At 39.0% G+C, this 24,454-nt stretch overlaps 2 protein-coding genes across 15 annotated transcripts in view; one reads left to right on the forward strand and one right to left on the reverse strand.

Annotated features, from left to right (window-relative positions):
- Positions 1–1,168: 1,168 nt before the first annotated feature.
- skp1 (S-phase kinase-associated protein 1) lies at positions 1,169–8,197 on the forward strand (the record flags this gene model as incomplete). The annotated part of the gene is given in 6 exon segments (NM_001200909.1): positions 1,169–1,249; positions 2,117–2,213; positions 2,363–2,436; positions 3,446–3,589; positions 4,039–4,179; positions 7,907–8,197. Coding segments are annotated over 5 exon segments (492 nt in total). The 3' UTR covers positions 7,943–8,197.
- Positions 8,198–18,102: 9,905 nt separating this feature from the next.
- The window catches only part of tcf7 (transcription factor 7), a 90,317-nt gene continuing 83,965 nt past the window's right edge, over positions 18,103–24,454 (reverse strand). For 6 of the 14 annotated variants that reach the window (XM_053688000.1, XM_053688001.1, XM_017492524.3 and 3 more), the window contains one exon: positions 18,103–19,001. In XM_053688000.1, coding sequence (XP_053543975.1) covers positions 18,707–19,001 — 295 coding nt within the window. In that variant the 3' untranslated portion in view covers positions 18,103–18,706. Of the gene's footprint in view, positions 19,025–24,322 lie in introns of all 14 variants that reach the window. The other 8 variants (XM_017492531.3, XM_017492533.3, XM_017492535.3 and 5 more) reach the window with 4 other exon arrangements.

A 24,454-nucleotide genomic window follows, 5' to 3' on the forward strand; every position in this document is an offset into this window, starting at 1 on the left:
TGTTAGAATTTGAGAAAACAAGTAACCTAGTTAACTAGTCTTATCAGAAAAAAGCAGACTGATTAGTTACCTAGTTGTGCTAACTAAGCTTCAACTATGTCTCATATTTATTTCTCATAATGTTTAAAGATCATTATCTCTATATTTATTGGGACGTTGACATGGAAATTAGACAACACTCGCGGATGCCTTTATAATATTCTAATTCTAATTCTTAATTCTTGATTATTCCTACCATCAAGTAGCTGCATCAGTCTTTCGCTCTGCACAACAAAGGATAAATCGCCTTCGCGTCAACACAGACTTCAGGGTGAAACTTTTCCACGAGCATCCTCCTGTTTGTTTGTTGTCCAGAAAAGCTGAAAAGACTAAATTGTCATTGAAATTAGACAACACTCACAGACTCGTCCTCTGAAGGTAAAAAGGCTTATTACAGAAAAATGGTTAATACACGATAAAATAAAGCAGGATAGAATAATGAGAGCGCTCTGAAGCGCTTGTGCTGAACCACTACTATATGTATGAAAGGCAGAGCATGACACACTTCTGTGTACTGATAAGAAGCGGTTTGAGGCAGTTCAAACAGGCTTTGTTTTAGGGTCTTGGAAGATGTGCAGACGAACCTTGAACAGAAGAACATGTTTGTGTCTCTGTAAGCAGATATGTACTGTACTGATCTCAGTGACATGACATGGCCTTCTTAGGTGTTATCCTCAGATGAACATGAACAGAAGCAAAATTATTACAAAGTAAAAATGAGTAATTTCCCTCACACCATATATAAAGCAAGAAATAAGATACTTACTGATTTTCTCTTGAATATGGTTCACATAGTGTAGCACTGTCTTAAGTGTCTTACATTACAGACATTGCAGTTTATATGCTCAGATTCCTGCTCAGTGCTTATGAGTCTACAATCAGGCAGATCTCAAAGTGTACTAAAGCTTTTATCTGAAGCATTAATGATTTAATGTCAGATTAAAGCGATGGGTATGCATGTATGGTTTCTGTGTATTCCAAGACATGTTGGGGTGGTAGGTAATAAACTTGCATATAAATACTCAACTAGTTTACACTCCAGACCAGAGGGTGGCGGTAATGCACAAAAGGGTTCTGCCAACCGCCGTAAAAAGTAAAGAATAAGAAGACAACGGAAAGGAAGAAGAAGAAGTAGAAAATAATTTGTGGTTTTGACGGGCCTTATTGGCGTTTACAGTTTGTCTTTGTATCGTTCAGGGATATAGTCATTGTAAGTATGGTATACTATTGAATAACATAAACGTTTATGTTTACGGTAATAAGTCGTAATGAAAATTTCTATGTCAGTTTTGCCGCATTTTGCTTAAATGATAATTGTCGCTAGGCCCTGATACAGTCAAATCAGCTCCGAGCTAGCTTGTTGAAATTGCTAATTGGTTCAGACCAGTGAGCTGGCCGCTACGTTTACCTGATAATTAGTGTAATGTTTTAGGTCAAGTCAGTTTATTGGTGTGTCGAACTCTGTTTCCCTCTCGGGATCTGTTTCCCCAAGTTATATTTTTAAAATGGGATAACAGAACCTGTGTCTGTTGCGTTTTTATGTCTTTATAACCTACGGTTATTTCTATCAATAAATAATGTTATATTTGTGAGGGAGTTTTCATTTTGAGTATTGTAGTATTTTATTTTATTTTTGAAGAAATGTGTGCTCATTCACATAACTGTGATTTTCTAGGATAAATATGTGACCGTTCTCAAAAGGCACAAGATCTAACGCGCTAGCCAGCAAATTAAGCTCCTTCGAGAGCGTTTGCCAAGCTCGTTCCGCCAGTATGACTGGAGCCCCGTCTGAATGACAATTCTATGGTTAAAATAGTGGTGACAATACCAACAACAGTTAGTGAGCTACCGCAAACTAGTGTAGCATAGCTCTGCATTAGCTAACTAATGATTGTTAACTTTAAATAGATAGACTTAATTGTATTTTTTTTTATTATTATGTTGAATGTTAGAGTAAAATGTGATACTATAATGATTTCAAAAAGTTTCTGGCTAATTTAGGATAGCAAGTAATCAGTCTACCTTAAGTAACTATGACTAAGTTATTTATTAATTGCAGGATAACAATTTTTCATAGATGCCAACAATTAAGCTGCAAAGCTCAGACGGAGAGATGTTTGAAGTGGACGTTGAAATCGCCAAACAGTCTGTAACTATAAAGACAATGTTGGAAGGTAAGTTACTCAAATTGTTGTGGCAGCAATGTTGCTGTTTTCATTTTAGCTAGTTATATAGATTTGGTTTATATGTTGTGTGATTATCAGAAATATATTAAAGGGTTTTGTCTGCAATGTTTTTAACTGGGTCTGGCTTTATCTAATAGATTTAGGCATGGATGATGAAGGGGATGATGATCCCGTCCCTCTTCCAAATGTGAATGCGGCCATCCTCAAAAAGGTTCAGTATCCAACTTTGCAGAATGATTTGCTCATTATTACTACATAAGATGATCATCACAATATATATGTGCCAGGTGGAACCCATAAGGTACCCATGTATGTGAATGTGGCTCCAGTCTACATGCTGTAAATTGACAATAAATTGGCTTCCATTTCTGCATATTGTTTTGTATGCTGTAGGCATATGAGTGTGTAAAATGCTATTGTCCTTTTGTGCCCTTTAACTATTGCTGATTGACCATAGCAATTGGCATGGCAAAACATACATTTGTTGTGTACACGTTACATCATTACAGCGGGAAAAGTATTGGAAGCTTATGAGTTGTCTGGCTGCAATTGCTAGCATTTAGTCAGGATCTTGTGGGTTAAATTCTTGTTAACAAGATCAGGAATGCTTTGGGACTATAAACAAACTTAGTGCATTACTAGGTAAGCTCAATCAGGGTGCTATGGTAACAATTTCTTAATTAAGAAACACTTTTTTTTTTTTTTTTTTTTTTTTTTTTTTTTTTTTTTTTTTTTTTTTAAAGAGATGGTAACATTAATGTGCCACAATATAATGCACACATGGGCTTGAGAACTTGAGCTTGTCAATTATGACATAATTTAGGAATATTGTGTGAGCCATGCCAAATTAATTTACCTTCTGATAAACTAAATTTAATATTTTCAGTTATTTTTACAGGCTTTATGCAAAAATCAGCAACATTAACCTGTTTAACTTGTAAACAAATACAATAAACCTCAATGTTCAGTATTTGAAGTATGCTCCTATATTTATTTAAAGCTACACTATTAGACATTTCCCACTGTCGTGGTTCTGGGCTGGAGTCAGTTCTCGAACTGCTCCATGTATATTGTGTATATATCTGAATAATTTCATATAGGATGTGACTGGGTGAGTTCATTTACCTGCCAGATGGGAATCGCTTTACTTTAATGGTGTTCATTACTGATGCTCTGATCAGGATTTTTACGACCGATACCGATTTCTTGTGTGTACACAGGTAATTCAGTGGTGCACGCATCACAAAGATGACCCCCCACCCCCTGAGGATGATGAGAACAAAGAGAAGAGGACAGATGACATCCCTGTGTGGGATCAGGAGTTTCTCAAAGTGGACCAGGGCACACTCTTTGAGCTCATTCTGGTCTGTTTTTATTATGTCTTTTAAGAGCTTTACCTAATGCATTTAGTGATTATTATTTGGGTTTGCATAGTGAATACAATAGAGTTTAGAAGATGTTGAGAATTTTATTTAAATAGATTAATAGGATGAGTTGCTGGTAATCTGACGAGAAATGTAGGCTGCATTGTTCTGTTTCCCTGTTAAGTTGAACTTAACTTAAACTTGACCAAGTGCTTTATTTATTTATTTATCTATCTATCTATTTATTTAAACCTGTAGTCATGCTTGTTGCTATGTCCAGCAGAAAAAAAATGCTATGTCATCAACAGTAAACATTAGCCAGTTTTGTCATGTGAGTCCTAAAGTGGGATGCAAGAATAGTTACACATGGTATGATTTCATTTGTGTCATTTTATAAAAGGTTCATCTTTTACTCTTCCCCTTACTTCCATTTTGCCTCCCTTGTTTAGGCTGCAAATTATTTGGACATCAAAGGTTTGCTAGATGTCACCTGCAAAACAGTTGCAAATATGATTAAAGGTAAAACCCCAGAAGAAATCAGGAAGACGTTCAACATCAAAAATGACTTCACAGAGGAAGAGGAAGCTCAGGTAAGGGAAACATTAGACTTATCCTATTGCCTATTTAGGCTGTGGGCCAAGCCATGAAAACTTTCATTTATCCCTGGCATGGAAAAACATTCTATTTTGTTTGCATGTCTTAAAGTTTTTTTGTTAGGACAATAAAAATTTGTGCACATTTTTCTTAAAATGTACATTTATTCAGTCTTTACAGGCAAGCATAGACTGTTTTCAGAAAGTGCAATTTACCCAAATGAGACAATCCACAACAATCTTTAGTGTATCCACGTGGTACCAGATGAGAACACGGGCATGAGGGCACCCTGGAACATAAAGCGGCTCGTCACTCTACCGTCAATAAACCTGCACATTTATCTAAGAGAAAAGCTAACAAAAGCTTGACTAAATAAATGGGTTTTAAGACCAGACCCAAAGAGTCATGAACACTAATTGGAAGGGTGTTCCATATAGAGCTGCAACAATTTATTGATAAAATCGATAATAATTTATATGAAAATCGTTGTCAACGAATCTCATTATCAATTAGTCAGTCGGCGCGTGGTACATTTACTCATTACTTTACTTCTGTTCCGAAAACATGCTTTGGAGGGTAAATACTAGAGTTGTGTCCCAAATGACACCCTATACACTGTGTACTCTACCGTCTAGTGCAGTGTTTCTGCTGACCCGTAGTGGTCAGTGGTGTAATTTCAGGGGGTCTGTAGGAAAGTTTTAAAAATGTTTAAACTTTTTTTTTGTGTGTGTTAAATGTCAAAAATGTCTAAATATATTCAAATGAGATGTTTTAAAATGAATCAATTTGGTTAATCGCATGCATTCACAAATCACGTTAGCTGAGCTGACGATCGTTCATTGATGGATTAATTTTTTTATTTATTTACTCATGGATAATAATTTGCAAAAACCTGTGAGTGGTAGACAAGTTCAAGTGTCACATTAATGGATAAAATAAACAAAAGATAATTCAGAGAGTCAAATTAAAGTTCATGTCAACAATAAAATGTATTTGAACCAATCCCCCTAGGGAATGACAGGTTCTACCAATCAGCCAGAGATTGCTAGGACTGTAGAATTCAGTGCTTTTTGTGCATCCATAAAAAGTAATACATAAATACACAAAAACAAAAGTGTGGTTGTCCTCGAGAACAGATTCAGTTTGCCAAAAAAAAATCCTTCTGTGCAGATCAAGGGATATGTCCAGTTTCTAATTTTAATCCCTAACAAAAAACCATGTGAACGTTTAAACGTCAATCATAAAATGGGGCATCAAAATAATTTCCACATACCTGCTTCGGACTACAGCTGCGTTGTCTGTAATCAGGTTACCGAAGAGAGAAACACTCACACTAGCTAGACAAAAGTCCAGAGGGATATCTTCCATTATTATCCATTTTGAATCGTTCTTTTGTTTTGCACCTGAGTGCAATTGTGCAGTTGCTGCATTCTCACCTGCGCAAACCAAGTGCACCAAAGAGAAAAACAGACTAGGGATGTCACGATACCAAAAATCTAGTAGTCCTGTACTCGATACCACAGTGTGGTATTAAAAAAAAAAAAAATTAAAAACTCCTGGAGGACATCCTCCTCTGGCTAATACTGGCAAAAAGAGAAAGGGGGAATATTTATCAAACACTGACTGACAATGACTAATAAAACAGTGCTAATAACAAGTGCTAAGGTGCACTTGCTAGCGCGCACACGCATACCCCCCCATGCTCTGAATGCAAGCAGTAGTTTAAATTCACCGATCTGGAGGTAGGACAAAAATTTATTAAAAGCAAGAATATTTGAATAATTATTAGAGACATTAGGCTACATTTAGCTGACAGGACATGGGCTGAATGGCGATGCATGGTGGCCCATTCGGAGGTAGTTTATAATATTGCAATGTATTAGCATCATTACCAAATAACTGGCTATTGCTGACATTACATGGAGCATAATGTTAGCTGGTTTTATGGGCACAATGCCTGTTGCCTCAAACAAACATAATATAGGACCGTCTTTCAAGTGCTTCGCCAAATTCAAGGTGTTTCCTCGCTTTGTTTGAAATGAACGATATTGTCGGTTGCACACCGGCAACCGATGCTACCTTTTTCTCTCAACGTGTCGGGCGGAGCTAAAATTGTCCCTATCTTCTGTAGTTTTTCCCATGTGCTTGTAGACCACCTTCTTCTTCACCACTTGTGGACCGACTAAAACACTTGTGTGTATTTGCTGCCCCCTTTTAGTCTGGAAGAATTGCAACCACGGTACCTTCATTACCAACAGTACCTATATTACTGCAGAAAACAAGTACCGTCACTTTTTAACAATGTTGGTACCGAAGTATCGGTTCTTGTGACCTAGCTAATACAGACTCAACACTGCATATGTGAAGGTGCCTTAAGACAGATAGTGGGACTCCACCTAATTAGACTGTTTGTGAAATCCAATTCAAAGTAAAAATTAATACATTTGGTTCATTTATTTGATTCCAGCATTTTGGTTTGCTTTTACACTTTTTTTTTTGATGAGGGGTAGGTACAAGAGGACAGAGCTGAAAATGTATTTGTAAAAACTTTTGCTGCTCAGAAGTAAAGCTAAGGGTGATTGGGAAATGGTAATTATACCTTTGGCAATGTGCTTAGAATTGACTGGAGAACATGGATCTGGTGCTGAATAAGTTATTAAATATAAATTCTAGATAATATGGTAGGTTTTATTTATTATTATTTTTGTACTATAGTACAGTAAATTGTGTACAACATCCAGCTGCTTTTATTTTCTCTTGGTCAAGCTAACAAGGACACATTGTATTTCTGCAGCACCTTAGCATTCATCTGTGGGTCAGTTTAGCAATTAAAATGAATTACTTTTTTTTTTAAACTGCTTTCCACAACACAAAACAGTTTATATGGTTCTCTTCTTACAGTTCTACAGATCTATTCATGCTCGAGTTTCTTCTCATTACAGTTGAAGCATGCTAGAGTTTGCTTGGAAAAGGCCACTGATCTTGGGCAGCTTTGGACTGGTTGTTTTAGCCCACACCCAAGTGCATTGCTTGTTCTCACCTGACCAAATGAAGTGCACCAGGGTTTAAATGGACTAAATGCTGCATATGTAAAATTATCCTAGTTCAGCATGTAATGTGGGCTTGCACATCAGTGGGACTATCCTGTGGCTCAGGTGGTAGAGCGGGTTGTCCACTAATCGTAGGGTTGGCGGTTTGATTCCCGGCCCACACGAAGTGTCCTTGGGCAAGACAGTGAACCCTGAGTTGCTCCCGATGGCAAGTTAGCGCCTTGCATGGCAGCTCTGCTACCATGAATGAGACACAGTGTAAAGTGCTTTGGACAAAAGCGCTATATAAGTGCAGACCATTTACCATTTCATTGATCTCAAATATTCCTCTTGAGAGAAGAGAAGTCAAAAAGAATCCAAGAACCTAATAAAGTGACACATGATGGTTGCCTCATTCAGGGAACTGAAGTGTCTAGTAACCTGTCAAAACAACCTATGGGGCAGTTGAAAAGATGTTTTTGCTGCTCATCTGTGGTTTTTAAGAACTCATTCTCTTGAAAATATCACCACACATCCTGTTCTGTCTTTTAAATTACTGCTATCGTATATTTAAAAAATTATCATAGCTTAATGGTTTTTCTAAATTTACCAAAATTACCACATAAAATTAATTGATTTTGATATCATAATCTGATGTCTGTGAAAACCTAAATCTGCACTCTATTTCACACAGGTACGCAAGGAGAACCAGTGGTGTGAAGAGAAATAAAGTTCATCCAGACAATGTCACACTGCAAGGACTGTAAGGATGTTCCCAAAAACACATTTACTGGTTGCACTGCGCTAGTCATACTTGCTGATATTTACCAGTAGACCAGTAGAATTAGACCTTTTGTGTATTGATGGCATGATCTTCATTGCTTGTCTAGTGAAAAGAGAATTATAATTTAAGTGGTATCTGTTTTTAATCTTTCTTTGTATATTCAGCAGAAATAAATAATCTCTTCACCTCTCCCAAGTAAAAGCCCTTTACTTTTTCCTTTTTTTAAATTTGCTTTAAACAGTCATCAGGAAACCAAGTACAATTTTGACTATAATTTGAAACCTGAGCATTTTTAGGAAAGCAGATTTGTTTATTTAGGCTTCTCATAATTCAGGTATAGAAAGATGGAGAAAATTTGATGGGTGACACATTTTCAGCTTGACCTATGGATTGAAAGTACTTGTTTAATGAGTTAAATGTGTTCTCTTGGAGCATGGCTATACATGTTGCCTCTTAACATTGTAAAATATGAAATATCATTTCTTAGTTCTGTTCTGATGACAAAGCATAGAATTATCTTTTAGTTCAGAAAATAAAAACAACAAAATGTGTGCTTGTGTGTTGCATGTTACTTTGTGTTGCATGTTACTTTAGGGCATCTACTTTGACATCAGAGGCAATTTTAAAGCAATCTATTACAGACTTTTATTTTAGCTGTAAATCATTATATGAGAATTCCAGTAGGTCAAACATTTACATACACAAAGTAAACCATCTCATTAAACAGTCTGGAAGATTCCAGAAAGTGATGCAATGATATTTAGAAGCTTCTGTTTGAACAATGTCATAATTATGAGTTAATTTGGAGTGCAACTTGTGGCTGAATTGAAGGGCCTACCTATAGAGCCAGTAGCTTTTTGCTTTTGATACCACAAGAAAATCCAAACAACAAAAAAACTGTGGACCTCCACAAGTCCAGTTCCTCCTTAGGAGCAATTTCCGAACAAATAAGGGCACCATGAGTATCTGTACAAACAATTGTATGCAAATATTAAAATCTTGGAACCACACAGACACTACATCATTCAGGAAGGGGCCACAAATTAATTCCCAGGGATGACAACAACAAAGGAACTGGTGAAGGAGTTGGAGGCATTAGGTACCAAAGTATGTACATCTACCATTAAGAGAGCCCTACATCACCATAGCCTAAAATGCTATCACCCAAGGAAGAAGCCCCTGCTCCAAGACTGGCAGAGACATTTGGAGCAGTGTTGTCTGGTACGGTGAAACAAAAATTTAACGGTTTGGCAATAAGAGTCAGTACTGTGTATAGAGGAAAAAAAGGTAAGGCTTTTAATCTGAAAAACATCACCCTGCCTGAGAATGATGAGTGGCATTGTGTGCTTTTTAGGGCTAAAATCCTATTGTTTTTGTAGGGGTTTTTATTATTGGGGGCTTCAAGCACAAAGTGCTGAAACCCTATTATTTTTGTAAGCATTTTAGGGATTATTATTATTATTATTATCCATCCATTCATTTTCTGTTCCGCTTATCATATACAGGGTTGCGGGGCGTATGAAGCCTATCCCAGTGGACTCGGGACATGAGGCAGGGGACAGGGCAGGGCGCCAATCCATCGCAGGGCACAATCACACACATTCATACACTATGAACAATTTAGAGATTTCAATCAGCCTGCAACGCATATCTTTGGACTGGGGGAGGAAACCCCCGAAGGACAGGAAGAACATGCAAACTCTGCACACCCAGAGTGTGCCCCCTATAATTTTTATTATTATGCCCTAAAACTGATCATGCAGATGAAACTGTAAGACTTAGAGACTTAAGATGCTGTATTTTACAAACACACTGGAGTATCATTACAAAACTTATTAGGTGCCATCGGCCCCATGCCCTGAAGGTACTCAAAACGTTTTGTGGCAGTGCCACCTTGTGGTCAAAAAATGAGAATTTCTAAAAATGCTAATAACTTAAAATTTCTTTAGCCTATTGTCATAAAAACCAGTCAGGTTAGATTCTGTGGATCATGCCAAAAACAATGATACAAAATGTGTCTGTGAAAAATATTTCACAATTATAAAAGAAAAAATTTAACTACTCCTAGACTATTAAAAAAGAACTTAACCTAATTTTGCTCAGATCATCTTCAGACAATGAAGACCAAAAGTTATTCAAAGATTTTTGAGACAGCAAACTGTTCATGTAAAACATGTCAACAAGTATGATGGCAAGCATGGCAAAATGAACATGTTATATCTCCACAACACTAAACGAGTGTGAGTTATAACAAACATGACCTGAGGGGGCTGGAGCAGTTTCAAAACAGCAAAATAAGTTCTGCAAATTTGTTCTAAAATTTCAGAAGTGGTGTCTTTTAGATTCAGTGAGTTAAATGGTATGTAATTTTACAATGTTGGCCACTTTGGACATTTGCCATCTTGAATTGTGTGTAAGGATGCTGTATTTTAAATTGGCCACCAGGAGGCGCATATTACATGTGAATAAATGATTGGATAGTATGCAATGTTTCGCACACAGGTTACTCATATATTAGACCTCCTAATTAACAACTTCGCCTCAAGAACCACTGGTGTCAATCAAATCATTAAATATTTATGATTATTAAAAAAAACAAAAACTAATTTTGCAAAGTAGTCCCATGTTTTTAACTCAAGCTCAACAAGTACAGTTCTCAGGACTGTCAATAATTGTGAAAAAAATAATTGTTTGGATGGCTATAACAGGGTCATTTAAAAATATGGATGTGAATAACTGTAACCAAAAGCCATAAGTCCTAAATGAAATCTCATAGCTTTATTAAATTAGGTAAGCACATGCATCTTATGATTCTAAAGAAGCATGCAAAATCTATAGATATTGGGCAACAGGTATCGGTTATAATTGTTAATAATAAAAATGCTATATACCTATGTTGTATTACCTGGAATTGCTGAAAATTGTTCTGTTTCATCTCCAAGTTAAGTGCTTACATGCATGCTAAATAATACATAATATCTTTTTATACATGCACTTAAAGTTCTTGAACACCAATAATTGCTATATGTATTATTATTATTATGGGCCAAGCACGCTTTTCATTAGTACTTTTTATTATTATTATTCGGCTTCTTCTTTGTCTTCCGCTCTTGAGGCAGCCCATTGAACCGCTTGCAGGAAGGGTATGAAATTTGGCACACAGATAGAGTGCAGTCTCAAGATTAACAAAAGCAATTTTGGAGTCAAATTTGAACTCAAGTTTATTAACTCTTTATTGTAAAATCAGGCTAAAAAGATGCAGGGATAAATGAGCAATACAGACTCTAAATTTCTTTTGCTTTAACCATTTCTTTGTAGACTTGTGTGCTTAGGGTCATTGTCTTGCTACTCACTTAAGGTTAATTTTCAGTTCAGGGACAGATACACTGACATTCTCTTGTATAATTTGCTGTTGCAATGCAAAATTTATACTTACACCATTAATGATACTGTCAAATTCAGGCTTGGGATGAGGTTCTTTTGTTGGAATGCAGTGTTTGTTTTTTGCCTAACATAACACTTCATTTAAACCGAAACAGTTCTATTTTGGATTGATCTGTGCACTGAACATTCTTCTAATAGGCTTCTGGCTTATCCACATGGTCTTGAGCAAACTTCAAATAGACTGCAGTGGTCTTTTTGGAGAGTACTGGTTTTCTCCTTGTTATCCTGCCATGCACACTGTCCTTTTTCAGTGTTTGCCTAATGGTTGACTCATGAATATTGATGTGACTCATATTGACTCAATGCATGAGTGGCCTATAGGTCCTGAGATGTTACCTTGGGGTTCTTTGTGACTTCCCGTAATATTATTTGCCACATTCTTGGAGTAATTTTTACTGGACAACCACTCCATAGTTCCCTGGGTTCTCCCAAACAAAAAAAGCCTCAAGAACCATTTTGTGCCACCTATTTATTTATTTATTTATTTATTTATTTGAGCTATTTTGCATAATGTGCAAAACCTACTTTTGAGAACTTGTGATTTTTCTCCTATCCTCACAATTTTGGTTTCAAACTACTCAGCAGAACTGTAACACATGACTCTTAGCATGGATTTGCATGCACATTGAAACACCTATAAAAGACAAGATCCTGAGGTGCAAAGATTGGGGCATGGTCATGCATAAGGGGCAGAGCTAATGCCAGAGAGCCGTTTTTCAAGAACCATACTCCAGTCATGCTGAAATTTGGTATACTGCATCTCTATATTAATCTGCAATTGGTTGTTTTATGATTACCTTCAGTAGGCATTTGACTGGGTAAACATTGTCAACTCCTCTAAGGATCCCTGATAATTGATACAGTCTCACTTGCTTCTGGGGGGCACTAGTCATGTTTTTGCATTTAAAAACAAACATCTTTTGTAAGATAAGGGGTACTGTGAAACTCCTTTTCGTTGTCTTCTCCCTCCCTAAAAGTCCTTCGGACCATTTTGCTCTGCTCACTCAAACTTTTTGATTATTTGCTTAATATGCAAAACCTACTTTTGAGAACTTGTCTTGGGATTTTTGCCCTATCTTCACAATTTTGGTGTCGAACTACTCAGCAGCGTGTGACCCTCAATAATTATCAAAAACATGTTGACATTTGTAAACAAAATGGCCAACACATGTCAATAAATTCTAATGATGCGTAGCCTAATTTACTTAAACAGCTATAAGACAGGGTTATCATTAAAATATTGGCACCATATTTGGTGGTTAGAGCCCATATCCCACCCCTACTCATGCAAGTGAAATGACTCATACCCACCAAAAGGGGGCACTATAATAAATTTGTTTACGTTTTGGATTATATTTTCACAACTGTAGGGAATAAGAGTATGTTCCTGAAAAATGTGAAACAAAATGTATAAGAGTTGTTCCTGAGTACTCATCCATCTTTTTTTGCATATGGTTTAAACAGCTTTTGGGTGATATACTTGCTACCATCTTTAATAAAAAAATATAAATAAATAAATAAATAATTTTAAAAAACTTTCTTTTTAAATCATAGGCCATTCATCTGATAACCATAAAATATCAAATACAGCAAGTAGAGAATTTGCTGACAAAATCATACTAAAACAATTTTGATTAGCTAAAATGTTTGGCCATTACATGTCAAGTAAATTTTGGGCTGTACAGGGGGGTGACCCTGGTCAATCAAGCTTGTGTCTGGTGGTGATGATCCAACAACTAAACCACTGCTCGACAGGCTGGGCTGGACTCAGATGCAGAGAAACTCCCAGAGAGAGAGATGGGGGAACAAAACAGAAAAAAAAGTTTACTTGACAACGATTCACTAACAGGGCAAACAGAGATAAAAAAGTAAATCCACTTGTAAGACAAATGAATGTGAAGTCCAAAAAGGTAATAAGGCAATTTCACATAAAACCAAAGAGATTCTAAAAAGGATAAAACATAAAAGATTCCAAAAGTCAAAAAGGCAGGCAGCAAAAGATAAGGCACTTAGTAGCAAAGGCAAAGGCAGTGTCAGTGGCTAGGTACTCACATGAATAAACATTGAGGACTCAGCAATGAACAGAGAAGGGTATGAATAGTCTAGCAAATCAGGGTCAGGTGAGAACAATAACACAGGTTGACAGGCAAGTACGAAAAAAGAAAACACAAAGAAAGAATGTCTCCATCTAGTCACCAAAGTCTATATCAACAAAATCCTAGCAGGACTAGCTCCTGACATTCCTCTGAGGGCAATCAGGATGGTGCAAAGATACACATACTACAATACTCATGCGTATCTTCTATGTTGACAATGCTGCTTGACTCTGGCTCAGCAGGCAACTTCATACATCAGGTCACAGTGCACCATCTCAATATCCTCACACATCCATTGGAACAGCCACGAAAAATTCTGGCCATCGATGGAGGACCCAATGGGGAAGGGCTCATCACTCACTGCATGCAACCCTTTCCCCTTCAGGTCAGGGTGCCCCACCATGTACACGTCACCTTGCTGGTTACTATTTCTGCTAAACACCCCATGATCCTGGGTCTTCCATGGCTTGAGAAACATAACCCCATAATTTCCTGGTCAGGCAAACAGGTCACTGACTGGTCTCAGTATTGTCACAACCAATGCCTTATATCCCCCGAGTTTGTATTGGTGTCTACATCTGTTGAGCCCAGATGACCACCTTCCTATCTCAATTTCCCACGAATACCAAGACCTGAAGTAAGTATTCAAAGCCAAAACCAGCGTGGTTCCAGCCTGCTTCCTGGAACCATGCCCCCTCATAGTCGCATTTATCAGTGGCAGAACAGCGATGGATGAGTATATCCAGGAGGCCCTCCTGCAAGGGTACATCCGGCTATCCACTTCACCAGCATCAGCAGGTTTCTTCTTTGTTGAAAAGAAAGGGGGTGGTCTTTGACCATGCATAGATTACCAGGGACTTAACCAGTGTACAGTGAAATACCATTATCCTCTGCCCCTGGTTCCCACAGCTCTTTAGCAGCTTAGATCAGCTTGCATGTTTCCAAGTTGGGCCTTAGCAGTGCCTATAATTTAGTGTGCATCAGAGAGGGGTATATATGGAAGACAGCCTTTAGCACCATCTCTGGTCACTTAGAGTATTGTTTCATGCCATATGGGCTCTCTAGTGCCTCAATGTTTCAGTATTTAATCAACGACAGCTTGAGGGACATGTTGAGTAGATATGTCATCACATACATTAACGACATTTTGATCTACTCTCCTTCCCTCAAAGATCATGTTCATCATGTTCGCTAGGTCCTGCATTGTCTGTTAGAACACCAGCTTTAAGTTAAGGGGGAGAAATGCAAGTTTCACAGGCAAACCATCTCTTTTCTTGGCTGTCATAAGACTGGATGGAGTCACAATTGACCAAGCCAAAGTAACTGCCATAATTAACTGGCCCTCACCCCAGATGATAAAGGAACTGCAGAAGTTCCTTGGCTTTGCAAATTTCTAGCCCCGTTTTATCGTGGGCCTCATTTAAATACTAAATACTTTCTGAAGGCATTAAGAAGGTTGAGATGTGGCCATTGAAAATGCACATCAAAGGAAAAGGGATCCTGAGATTTCATGCGGTATCATGCAGAAACACATGCATGCTGTGAGCACAGGAAAGACAAAACCAGTAGGGGGCAGTCATGTTTCATTTGCACAAACATGGCTTGCTAGTAGGTACAGTAGTTCTGTCAGGACATATACTGTAGTGTATACAGCATATCTTCTTTTACCAACCAAACGGTGCTGTTCCCTTTCAAAGGGAACTCAACATTGCATGAGCTTCACGCTGAGGGAACGCCCTGGTGCATGACTGGTATCTGAAGCTTGTGTAACATCACGTCTATTTAGAGGCCTGCCATGGTCAGGTCACGTGGCGATTAAGCGCACCGCGTGATATAAAAAGACACAATTTCTGTGTGGTGTCTAGGATTGGAGCATGCCAGGGGAGCCCTCGAAAGGTCTGACTGTGCGTATTGTGAACTCCTTACAATTAGGCAGAGCCACTTGTGTTAATTGTGACAGACAACACAGCGGTGGTCTCATATATCAACCACCAGGGTAGGTTACGTTCATGCTCCCTGTTCAGGGAGGCACAACTAATTCTTCTCTGGGTTGCAGGAAAGTTATTGTCAGTGAGTGCAACGTACACTCCAGTGGAATGTGGGGGTAGACATCCTTTCGAGGCAGGGGCTGAGGTCCAGGGATTAGAGGCTCATCCACAAGTGGTGGAGTCCATATGGCAAAGGTTCGGCCAAGCGGAAGTGGATGTGTTTGCCTCTGAGGAGACAACACGCTGCCTGCTGTGGTTCACCCTCACTCCTCCTGCACCACTGGGGCTGGACACCATGGTGCACACATGACCGAGGTATGCCTTTCCCCAATCACTCTGCTCCTACAAGTTCTAGCGAGGGTTTGCTAAGAACGTTTGAGGAACATCAGCTAGACCCAGCTAATTGTGCAATAGCTACAGTCCTGGAGTTCTTACAAGGACATTCCTCAGTGGTTTTGGCTCCTTTTACAATCAGGGTCTACATGGCCACCATTTCGGCCAGCCACACACCTATTGATGGAGCCTCTGTGGGGCAACATCCTCTAACATCGAGGTTTATGCATGGTGGCTGAGGCACATCTGCAGACCACACATACCTTTCTGTGGTCCTGGAAGGTCTGTCAGGTGCTACATTTGAGCCCTTAGAGTCAGCCTCTGAGAAGCTTCTGAGTCTAAAGGTAGCTCTTCTGCTGGCCCTGATATCTCTCAAGCGATTAGGAAATCTACAAGCTGTCTCTGTTGCCCCTTCCTGCCTTGACTTTGCCCCTGGATTAGCCAAGGCCTTCCTATATCCAAGGCCGGTTTATATTCCTAAAGTGCCTACGTCTGCTGCCCAGCCAGTAGTGTTGCAGGCTTTCTGCCCTCCTCCGTTCCTCACACCGGAACAAGAGAAATTGCACCTACTGTGTCCAGTAAGGGCTCTCTGTACTTACGTCCACCGCTCCGGCCAGTGGTGTAAGTCGGAGCAGCTGCTGGTCTGCTTTGGCGGCGACAGTAGAGGTGATGCTGTGTCGAAGCGGCGCATCTCTAATTGGATAGTGGAAGCAATCTCTATCACTTATCTATCACTGGTCTCGCTACGCCTCAGGGCATAAAGGCTCAGTCCACTAGGTGGGTCAGCTTCTCAAAGGCTTTGTCCCTTACAGGATGTGTGTGCTGCAGCAGGATGGTCTATACTGCACACATTCATTCGATATTACAACTTGGATAGACATTCCACCCCGGGCTCGAGTGTCTTGCAGTGAGCCTCAGGCTCAGATTGTTTGAACAGGCCATGCCCTCAGTATGGTGAAGTAGGTATTCTCGTTCCTACACCGTGAAGCTCACGCAACGTGGAGTTCCCTTTGAAAGGGAACGTCTGGGTTACGCATGTAACCCTGTTCCCTAAGAAGGGAACGAGATGCTGTGTAGCTTTGTCATACTGGGGCATGCCTGTGTATTGAGTGTTCGCTTCAGATAATAGAGTCTGACGGTGCGATTCACAGTTGCTGTTTTTATATCATGTGACGCACTTAATTGCCACATCACCTGATCACGGCAGGTCTATAAATAGGCACGATGCTACACAAGCTTAGATACCGATCATGCATGGGAGCGCTTCCCACAGCGTGAAGCTCATGCAATGTCTTGTTCCATTCTCAGGGAACAGCGTTACATGCGTAACCCAGATGTTTCTTGTACTGAAGCCCTTGATCTGCTTGTGCTTGCCCTGCATATCTACGAACTTCTCTCAGAAACATTTTGCAACAAGCACCAGAGCACAATAAATGTTGTCGAGCCTGAAAAAATGGAATGTGTGGTCGGTTAGATTTAAGAAAAAATTTTACATATGGTTTTAATAAAAATATTACGTTTCTCATAAAAAATTATAATACATCTTATCGAAGCAAGTTTCTAATTACAAGATTGTATTATATAACATAAGTGTGATCGAGTCATGTAGTACAAGTAAAATAACTATAGTATTAAATTAACATGGTTACAGCACATGGGCTAGCATGGCGCAGTAGTAACATGCAGGGTGTAGTACTCCGGCAATTGTACCTGTACTACGTGACTTGACCACACTCACTTTATATAATTAAATATTGTAATTAGAAACTTGTTTAAATTAGGTTTATTATAAGTTTTGATGAGAAATGTAATTTTTTTTTATGTGAAGCTTTCCACCACACATTAAATTTTTTTATTGAACTGTGTTCAGCTACAGTATGTTGTTCCACACGCCACCTGGTGGTTTTTGTGTGAAGCACAACAAATTAATTTAATTTCTAAGAACCGTGCCTGCAGGGTACCACGTTCTCACAAGTGGCAAATCGCGTGAAAAAACATGCATTCTTAAAGGCCACATCTGTACTGAGAAAAGAATGGAAAACCCATTTAAACACACTTATAATAGAGGTCAGTGCATGGTTGTTTGGAAAGTCAATAAATTTATGTACAGTAATTTCAGTAATTCTTCTCTCAGAGGCATTCACAAATTAAGGTCCAAGCTTGTATACTTCATTTAATTTGTGGATAGAGGATAGGTTAAAAACCACTGGAGTATCCCTTTTAACATTATCACGAAGAACATAAATTCAAGTCAAAGATTTTCAAAATGTTTAATATATTAAAAATGGATATGTCACCAAAGAAATCACAACAAATCACCACCTGTGTAAAAATAGCTAAATCAAAAAAAAAAAAAAAAAAAAAAAAAAAAAAATTTACTTAGAGGAAACAAAGAACATTGTATATGAAATAAACAAGCACAGTCATTTGAGGAGCTGCATTGATTCAACATAACTCTCCATTATAACTTAATAACTAATGCACATTTTATTCTATGGCTGAATAGATTCAGAATCAATACTTTTTATTGGTGACAAATTACATAAACAGCCAAATGAAGCAATTTCATTGTTGTTGCTTGAAACATACTTGACACTGGAGTGTTTGGATGAAAGATACCAGACATAGCACTCACAAAGTGGCAGTTTGTGAATAAATGGAAAAGCATGAATAAGAAAAATGACAAAAACAAATGTTTTAATATTAGGTATAGAATACCATCATTTGAAGACATTTTAAAATTTTTACAATTAAATTGACAGCAATGTGATTCGCACAGCAGCTGGTGTCTCCATTAAATTTTTTATAGTGTCTAGTGAAAACACTGAAGGCAGAAGAGTTTCTGGGTCTTATTGTTTGATGATATGGACCACAGAGGTGTGGATTGTGTTCGTTGTTTTCGCTCTGGTGAATAAAATTGGGTGTTCGCAGGGACTGAGTGTTGAGTGTTGAGGGTAAGGGTGTTTTCTGGTCTGAGCATGGAGATTGCTGTCACTGGGAAGAGGAAAGGGGCAGTTTAGAGGAGAGGCTGGGTGTATGAAGTGATTAATAGGAAAGGAGGGCGAATCTACAGCACTTCCATCGGAAGAATTGGGGCTGGCGCACTGTCCTCCTTGAAGGTAGCGAATGCACTTCTTTTTTCTCCTAAGAACAGTCAAGAGAGTTATCTGTGAATAAAATATGGATGTAAAATGTCACAAATATGCACACTCAACAAAAAATGTGTTATAAAACATGAGTTATTAGATGTACTACAGTTGCAATCAAAATTATTCACCCCCATTGCAAATCAGGTTTATTGTCAAAATTTATAGACTTTCAGCTGTTTGCAATGAACAAATCAAACATAAGCAATTGAAATAGTTCAACATAACGAATGCTTCAAGTGATTTCCCCAAATTCAACTGAAAATTCAACTTAGAATGACTTCCCCAGTCTCAAAATTATTCAACCCCCTGAGTAGAATCCCTCACAACAGCACAAATATGCTAAATGTGTTCCCTGAGAAGGGAACGAAATGCTTTGTCATACTGGGGCATACCTGTGAATTGCATCTTCGCTTCTGATAATAGAGGCTGGTTATATAGAGGAGCTGACCCACCTAGTGGACAGAGCCACTTTATGCCCTGAGGCGTAGCGAGGCCGCAAGCCTCATTAGGGATAGAGATTGTTTCCACTATCCAATTTATTGCACTATCGTCTCCGGCTCCTTTTCCAGATCTATACAAGATCCCTAGGACCTGAGATGGCTGGCTGCCTCGGCAGCGGCCAGCCCAGATCCGTGAGGCTCTGAAATCCAACTCGCTTGAGCCGAGAAGAGAGCGAGTCGCAAGTGGAGCTGCCTAATTGTAAGGTGTTCACAATGCGCACAGTCAGACCTCTCAAGGGCTGCTGTGGCGTGCTCCAGCCCTAGACACTTTTCACAGAAAGTGTGCAGTCCTCCCCGTGATGAAACGGGAGCAAGGCATAACACACTTCCTGAATTCTCTCACTCATACTTTTCTCCCGTTTTTTTTTAAAGGGACAGAAAAGAAAAGAGATTTTTCTCTCTTTTTTTGGAAAAGATAGAGAGCAAATGAAGAGCCTTTTTGCGAGCATTACACAAACAACTGACATGCAGTCTCGCTGAAGATAATAAGGCTGACGGCGCGGTTCACAGGTGTCACTTACATATCCCGCAACACGCTTAATTGTCACATCACCTGATCACGGCAGGCCTAGGCATGATGTTACACAAGCTTCAGATACTGGGCACGCGCGAGGGCACTTCCCACAGCGTTCAGCTAACGCAACGTGGAGTTCCCTTTGAAAGGGAACAGGTGTTGTGTCAAGCACACCTGATGCAACTAATCAAGGGCTTCATTAGTTGCACCAGGTGTGCTTGAGCTGGAACACATCAAACACCTAAACTGGCTAGGGGTAGAAAATGCATTGAAATACCTAGATGGGGCAGAAAAAAGAAGCTATCAGTGGCTGCAACCAGATTTCTGAGAAGGCAGGTTGTGAAAAGCCCTTGAGTGACTGCAAAAGACCTGTAGCAAGACTTGGTGGCAACAGACACTGAGGTTTCAGTGGGCACAGTAGGGCGCATACTAAACGCAGAAGGTTTCCATGCAAGAACTCCAAGATGTACACTACCACTGACCCAAAAGCACAAGAAAAATTGGCTCAAACTCATAAATAAGCCACAGAAGTTTTGGGATTCGGTTCTGTGGAGCGATGAAACAAAACTGGAACTTTTTGGCATGATGTATTTAATTAATGGATCTTATATGGTAGCACTACTTGCATTGTTCTCTGCTTGATATATCGCTCTGCTTGTCTTTTCTCATTTATAAGTCGCTTTGGATAAAAGCATCTGCTAAATGAATAAATGTAAATGTAAATGATGGAGTAGTGGTATGTCTGGAGAAAGAAGAATGAAGAAAGAACACTCTGTCTACAGTCAAGCATGGTGGTGGCTCGGTGATGCTCTGGGGCTGCTTTGCATCCTCTGGCACGGGAAACCTGCAGCATGTGGAAGGCAAGATGGATTCAGTGAAGTATCAGGAAATCCTAGGAGAAAACCTCATGCCATCTGTGAGGAAGCTGAAGCTTGGGCGTCATTGGACCTTCCAACAGGACAGTGATCCCAAGCATACCTCAAATTCCACCTTGGTTGCAGAAGAAGTCATGGAAGAGTCTACAGGGCCATCCCAGTCACCTGACTTGAACCCCATAGAAAATATCTGGTGGGATTTGAAGAAGGCAGTTGCAGCATGCAAACCCAAGAATATTACTGAAGTGGAGGCAATTGCTCATGAGGATTGGGCTAAGATTCCTCAGGAACATTGCCAGAAGCTGGTGTCTGGCTATACATCTTGTTTTGCAGCAGGTCATAACAGCAAAAGGGTGCTCTACTAAGTACTAAAGATGTTTGCCATGAAGGGGTTGAATAATTTTGAAACTGGAGAAGTCATTTTCAGTTGAATTTGGGGAAACCACTTGAAGAATTCGTTCAATTGCTTTTGGTTGTTTTGTTCATTGCAAACAGCTGGAAGTCTGTAAATTTTGACAATAAACCTGATTTGCAATGGGGGTTAAATAATTTTGATTGCAACTGTATATGGCCAAAAGTATGTGGTTGGTTGTGCACAGATGTAATGTGAGAAAGCTGTAGTAATTCCAATTCATCCCAGTGGTGTTCAGTGGGGTTGAGGTCAGGGTTCTGTGCAAGCCACTGAGTCCACTGAGTTACACCAACCAGGCAAACAATGTCTTTATGCATCTGGGCTATGCCTCTTAGTTCCAGTGAAAGGAAATCTTAATGCTACAACACACAAAGACATTCTACACAATTGTATGCTTGTAACATTCTGGCAAAAGTTTTAGGAAGACCCTTATATGGGTGTTATGGTCATGTGTCCACATACTTTTGGCCATAATGTGTACATGATGTGCTTGAAATTCATCTTGCTGAGCATACACACTTGTGTCTTGTGGCAAACTAATTATATATATATATATATATATATATATATATATATATATATATATATATATATATATATATATATATATATATATATATATATATATATATATATATATATATATATATATAAAAATGGCATTGCTCTAACAATAATTTAGAACAGTAAAAAGCAATTAAATTAAGTAAAATAAAAACATTTTTAATACTTTTTAAAATAATTCTAGGCTTAAGAACATGACTGCAGACATCGGTTTGTACATAATATCTTCATGTAACATTTATACTTAGTAGATAGTTTATTAGGTCAATCTACTTTGTAGCTACACTGCTTTTTTTTTTTTTTTTTTTTTTTTTTTTTTTTAAATCAGGCACACCCACCATCCACTTTAATAAGAACACCTTTACATCTGCACATTTATAGTTATCTAATCAGCCAATCATGTAGTAGCAGGACAATGGATGAAATCATGCAGATACAGGTCAAGAGCTTCTGTTCATGTTCATATCAATAATCAGAATGATGAAAAAGTGTGATCTATGAGACTTTGATTATGGCATGGTTGTTGGTGCCAGATGTGCTGCTTTGAGTATTTCAGAAACTGCTGATCTCCTGAAAAATTCAGACACAACAGTCTCTAGAGATGACACAGAATAGTGCAAAAAACACTGAGTTCTATGGGTGGAAAAGTCTTGTTGATAAGAGAGGTCAGAGGAAAATGGCCAGATTGGTTCAAGCTGCCAGGAAGGATATAGTAACAACCACGCTATACAACCATGGTGATCAGTAAAGCATCTTAGTATGCACAAAACATTGAACCTTGGGGTGAATAGGCTATAACAGCAGAAGACCACAATGGGTCCTCAGAATGTCACACTTCCTCCACGGTCTTGTCTTATTCCCATATTGCATCCTGATGCCATCTTTCCCCAGGTAAGTGACACATATGCACCCAGCCGTCCACATGATGTAAAAGAATCAGCAAGGCCACCTTCTTCCATTGGTCAATGGTGCAGTTCTGATGCTCACATTCCCATTGTACATGCTTTTGGCACTGGACAGCGGTCAGCATGCTCACTTTGATTTTTGCGTCTATGCAGCAAGCTGCAATGCACTGTGTGTTCTGACACCTTTCCACTTTTAACACCAGTTAATAACCAGCATTAAATGTTTAAGAAATTTGTGCTACAGTAGCTCTTCTGTAGTATCGGACAAAGCGGACTAGCTTTCGCTCCCCACATGCATCAGTAAGCCTTGGGCACCCATGACCCTGTTGCTGGTACACCGGTTGTCCCTTCTTGGACCACGTTTGGTAGGTACTAACACTGCATACCGAGAACACCCCACAAGACCTGCCGTTTTGTAGATGCTGTGACCCAGTTGTCTAGCAATCGCAATTTGGTTCTGTCAAGTTTAGTTTACTTATTTATAAAGCAATTTTAAAAATAACAGAAGTTATAACCAAAGTGCTGTACAAGTAGTATAAAACAGATTTAAAACAAACATTTAATAGTATCAAATACCAATGGACAAATGAAAATTCTACACCCTCAGACCAAATTAAAAGATAACGAATAAAAGTGGGTCTTCAGAGAAGATTTGAACATAGGAATAGAGGGGGAAGGTCTAATATGAAAAGGGAGACTATTCCAGAGCCTGGGAGCAGCTACTGAGAAAGCCCAGTCAGCTTTGGTTTTAAAATGTGAATGAGGGACTGAAAGGAGGAGGTGACTGGATGATGGAAGAGATCTTGAGGCAGTATATGGGGTAAGGATATCACATATGTACTGGGGAGCATATGTCCATCCAAAACAAATAGCAGAATTTTAAAAAACAATGTGGAAATTGACTGGAAACCAGCGTAAAGAGGCGAGGACAGGAGTATTATGCTCACGTTTTCTGGTGCCAGTCAATAATCTAGCTGCCATATTTTGTACCATTTGCAAGCAATCTAGAGCAGTTTTATGCAATTCAAAATAGAGGGAATTACAGTAGTCTAACCTTGATGTTAGACTCAAGTAAACCAATCAAGCCTACAAAAATACACTACAAAGCAGGGACGTCACTAGAGATTTATGAATGGGGCCTAGCCTCCTTTAGGGGGGTCCCCCCCCAAAAATCTTTCTAGTCATGTATATTTTATGTGGTATTTGTGGTCAAGGTATACCTGTCTCTTAATTTATGTTAGATAATGATCTAATATGACTTAAATTATTTAAAAATAAAGAAATTAAAGTCCACTTTGTCCCCATCCATCCAGCAATAACAAAAAACAGTAAACTGTGTCATGTGTGGATCATTCACTGACCAACAGAACAGCTCGATTAAAGTGTATACATGCTGGATGAAGTCGAGTTACAAGTCCGATTTTGGAAGTTCGATTTCAGTGTGATTTCAGTCGGACAAAAGCGTTTACATTACATTTTCAAAAGGCGAATTATTGCTTTAGCTTGATTGAAATTTAACCATTAATGTGCATGTAAACGTGCTTACTGTCTGGAGGTCCGCTGACGGGAGGTACCCATGGTAAAGCCACTGGATGTGTGTCCGTCAACCGAAAAACGCGCGGATAAATAGGTGTGTAGCCACTGTATGTGTTGCGCGTACAGCAGCCTCCCCCAGGTC

The sequence above is a fragment of the Ictalurus punctatus genome, chromosome 18 (genome assembly GCF_001660625.3).
Source record: "Ictalurus punctatus breed USDA103 chromosome 18, Coco_2.0, whole genome shotgun sequence".
Lineage (NCBI taxonomy): Eukaryota > Metazoa > Chordata > Actinopteri > Siluriformes > Ictaluridae > Ictalurus > Ictalurus punctatus.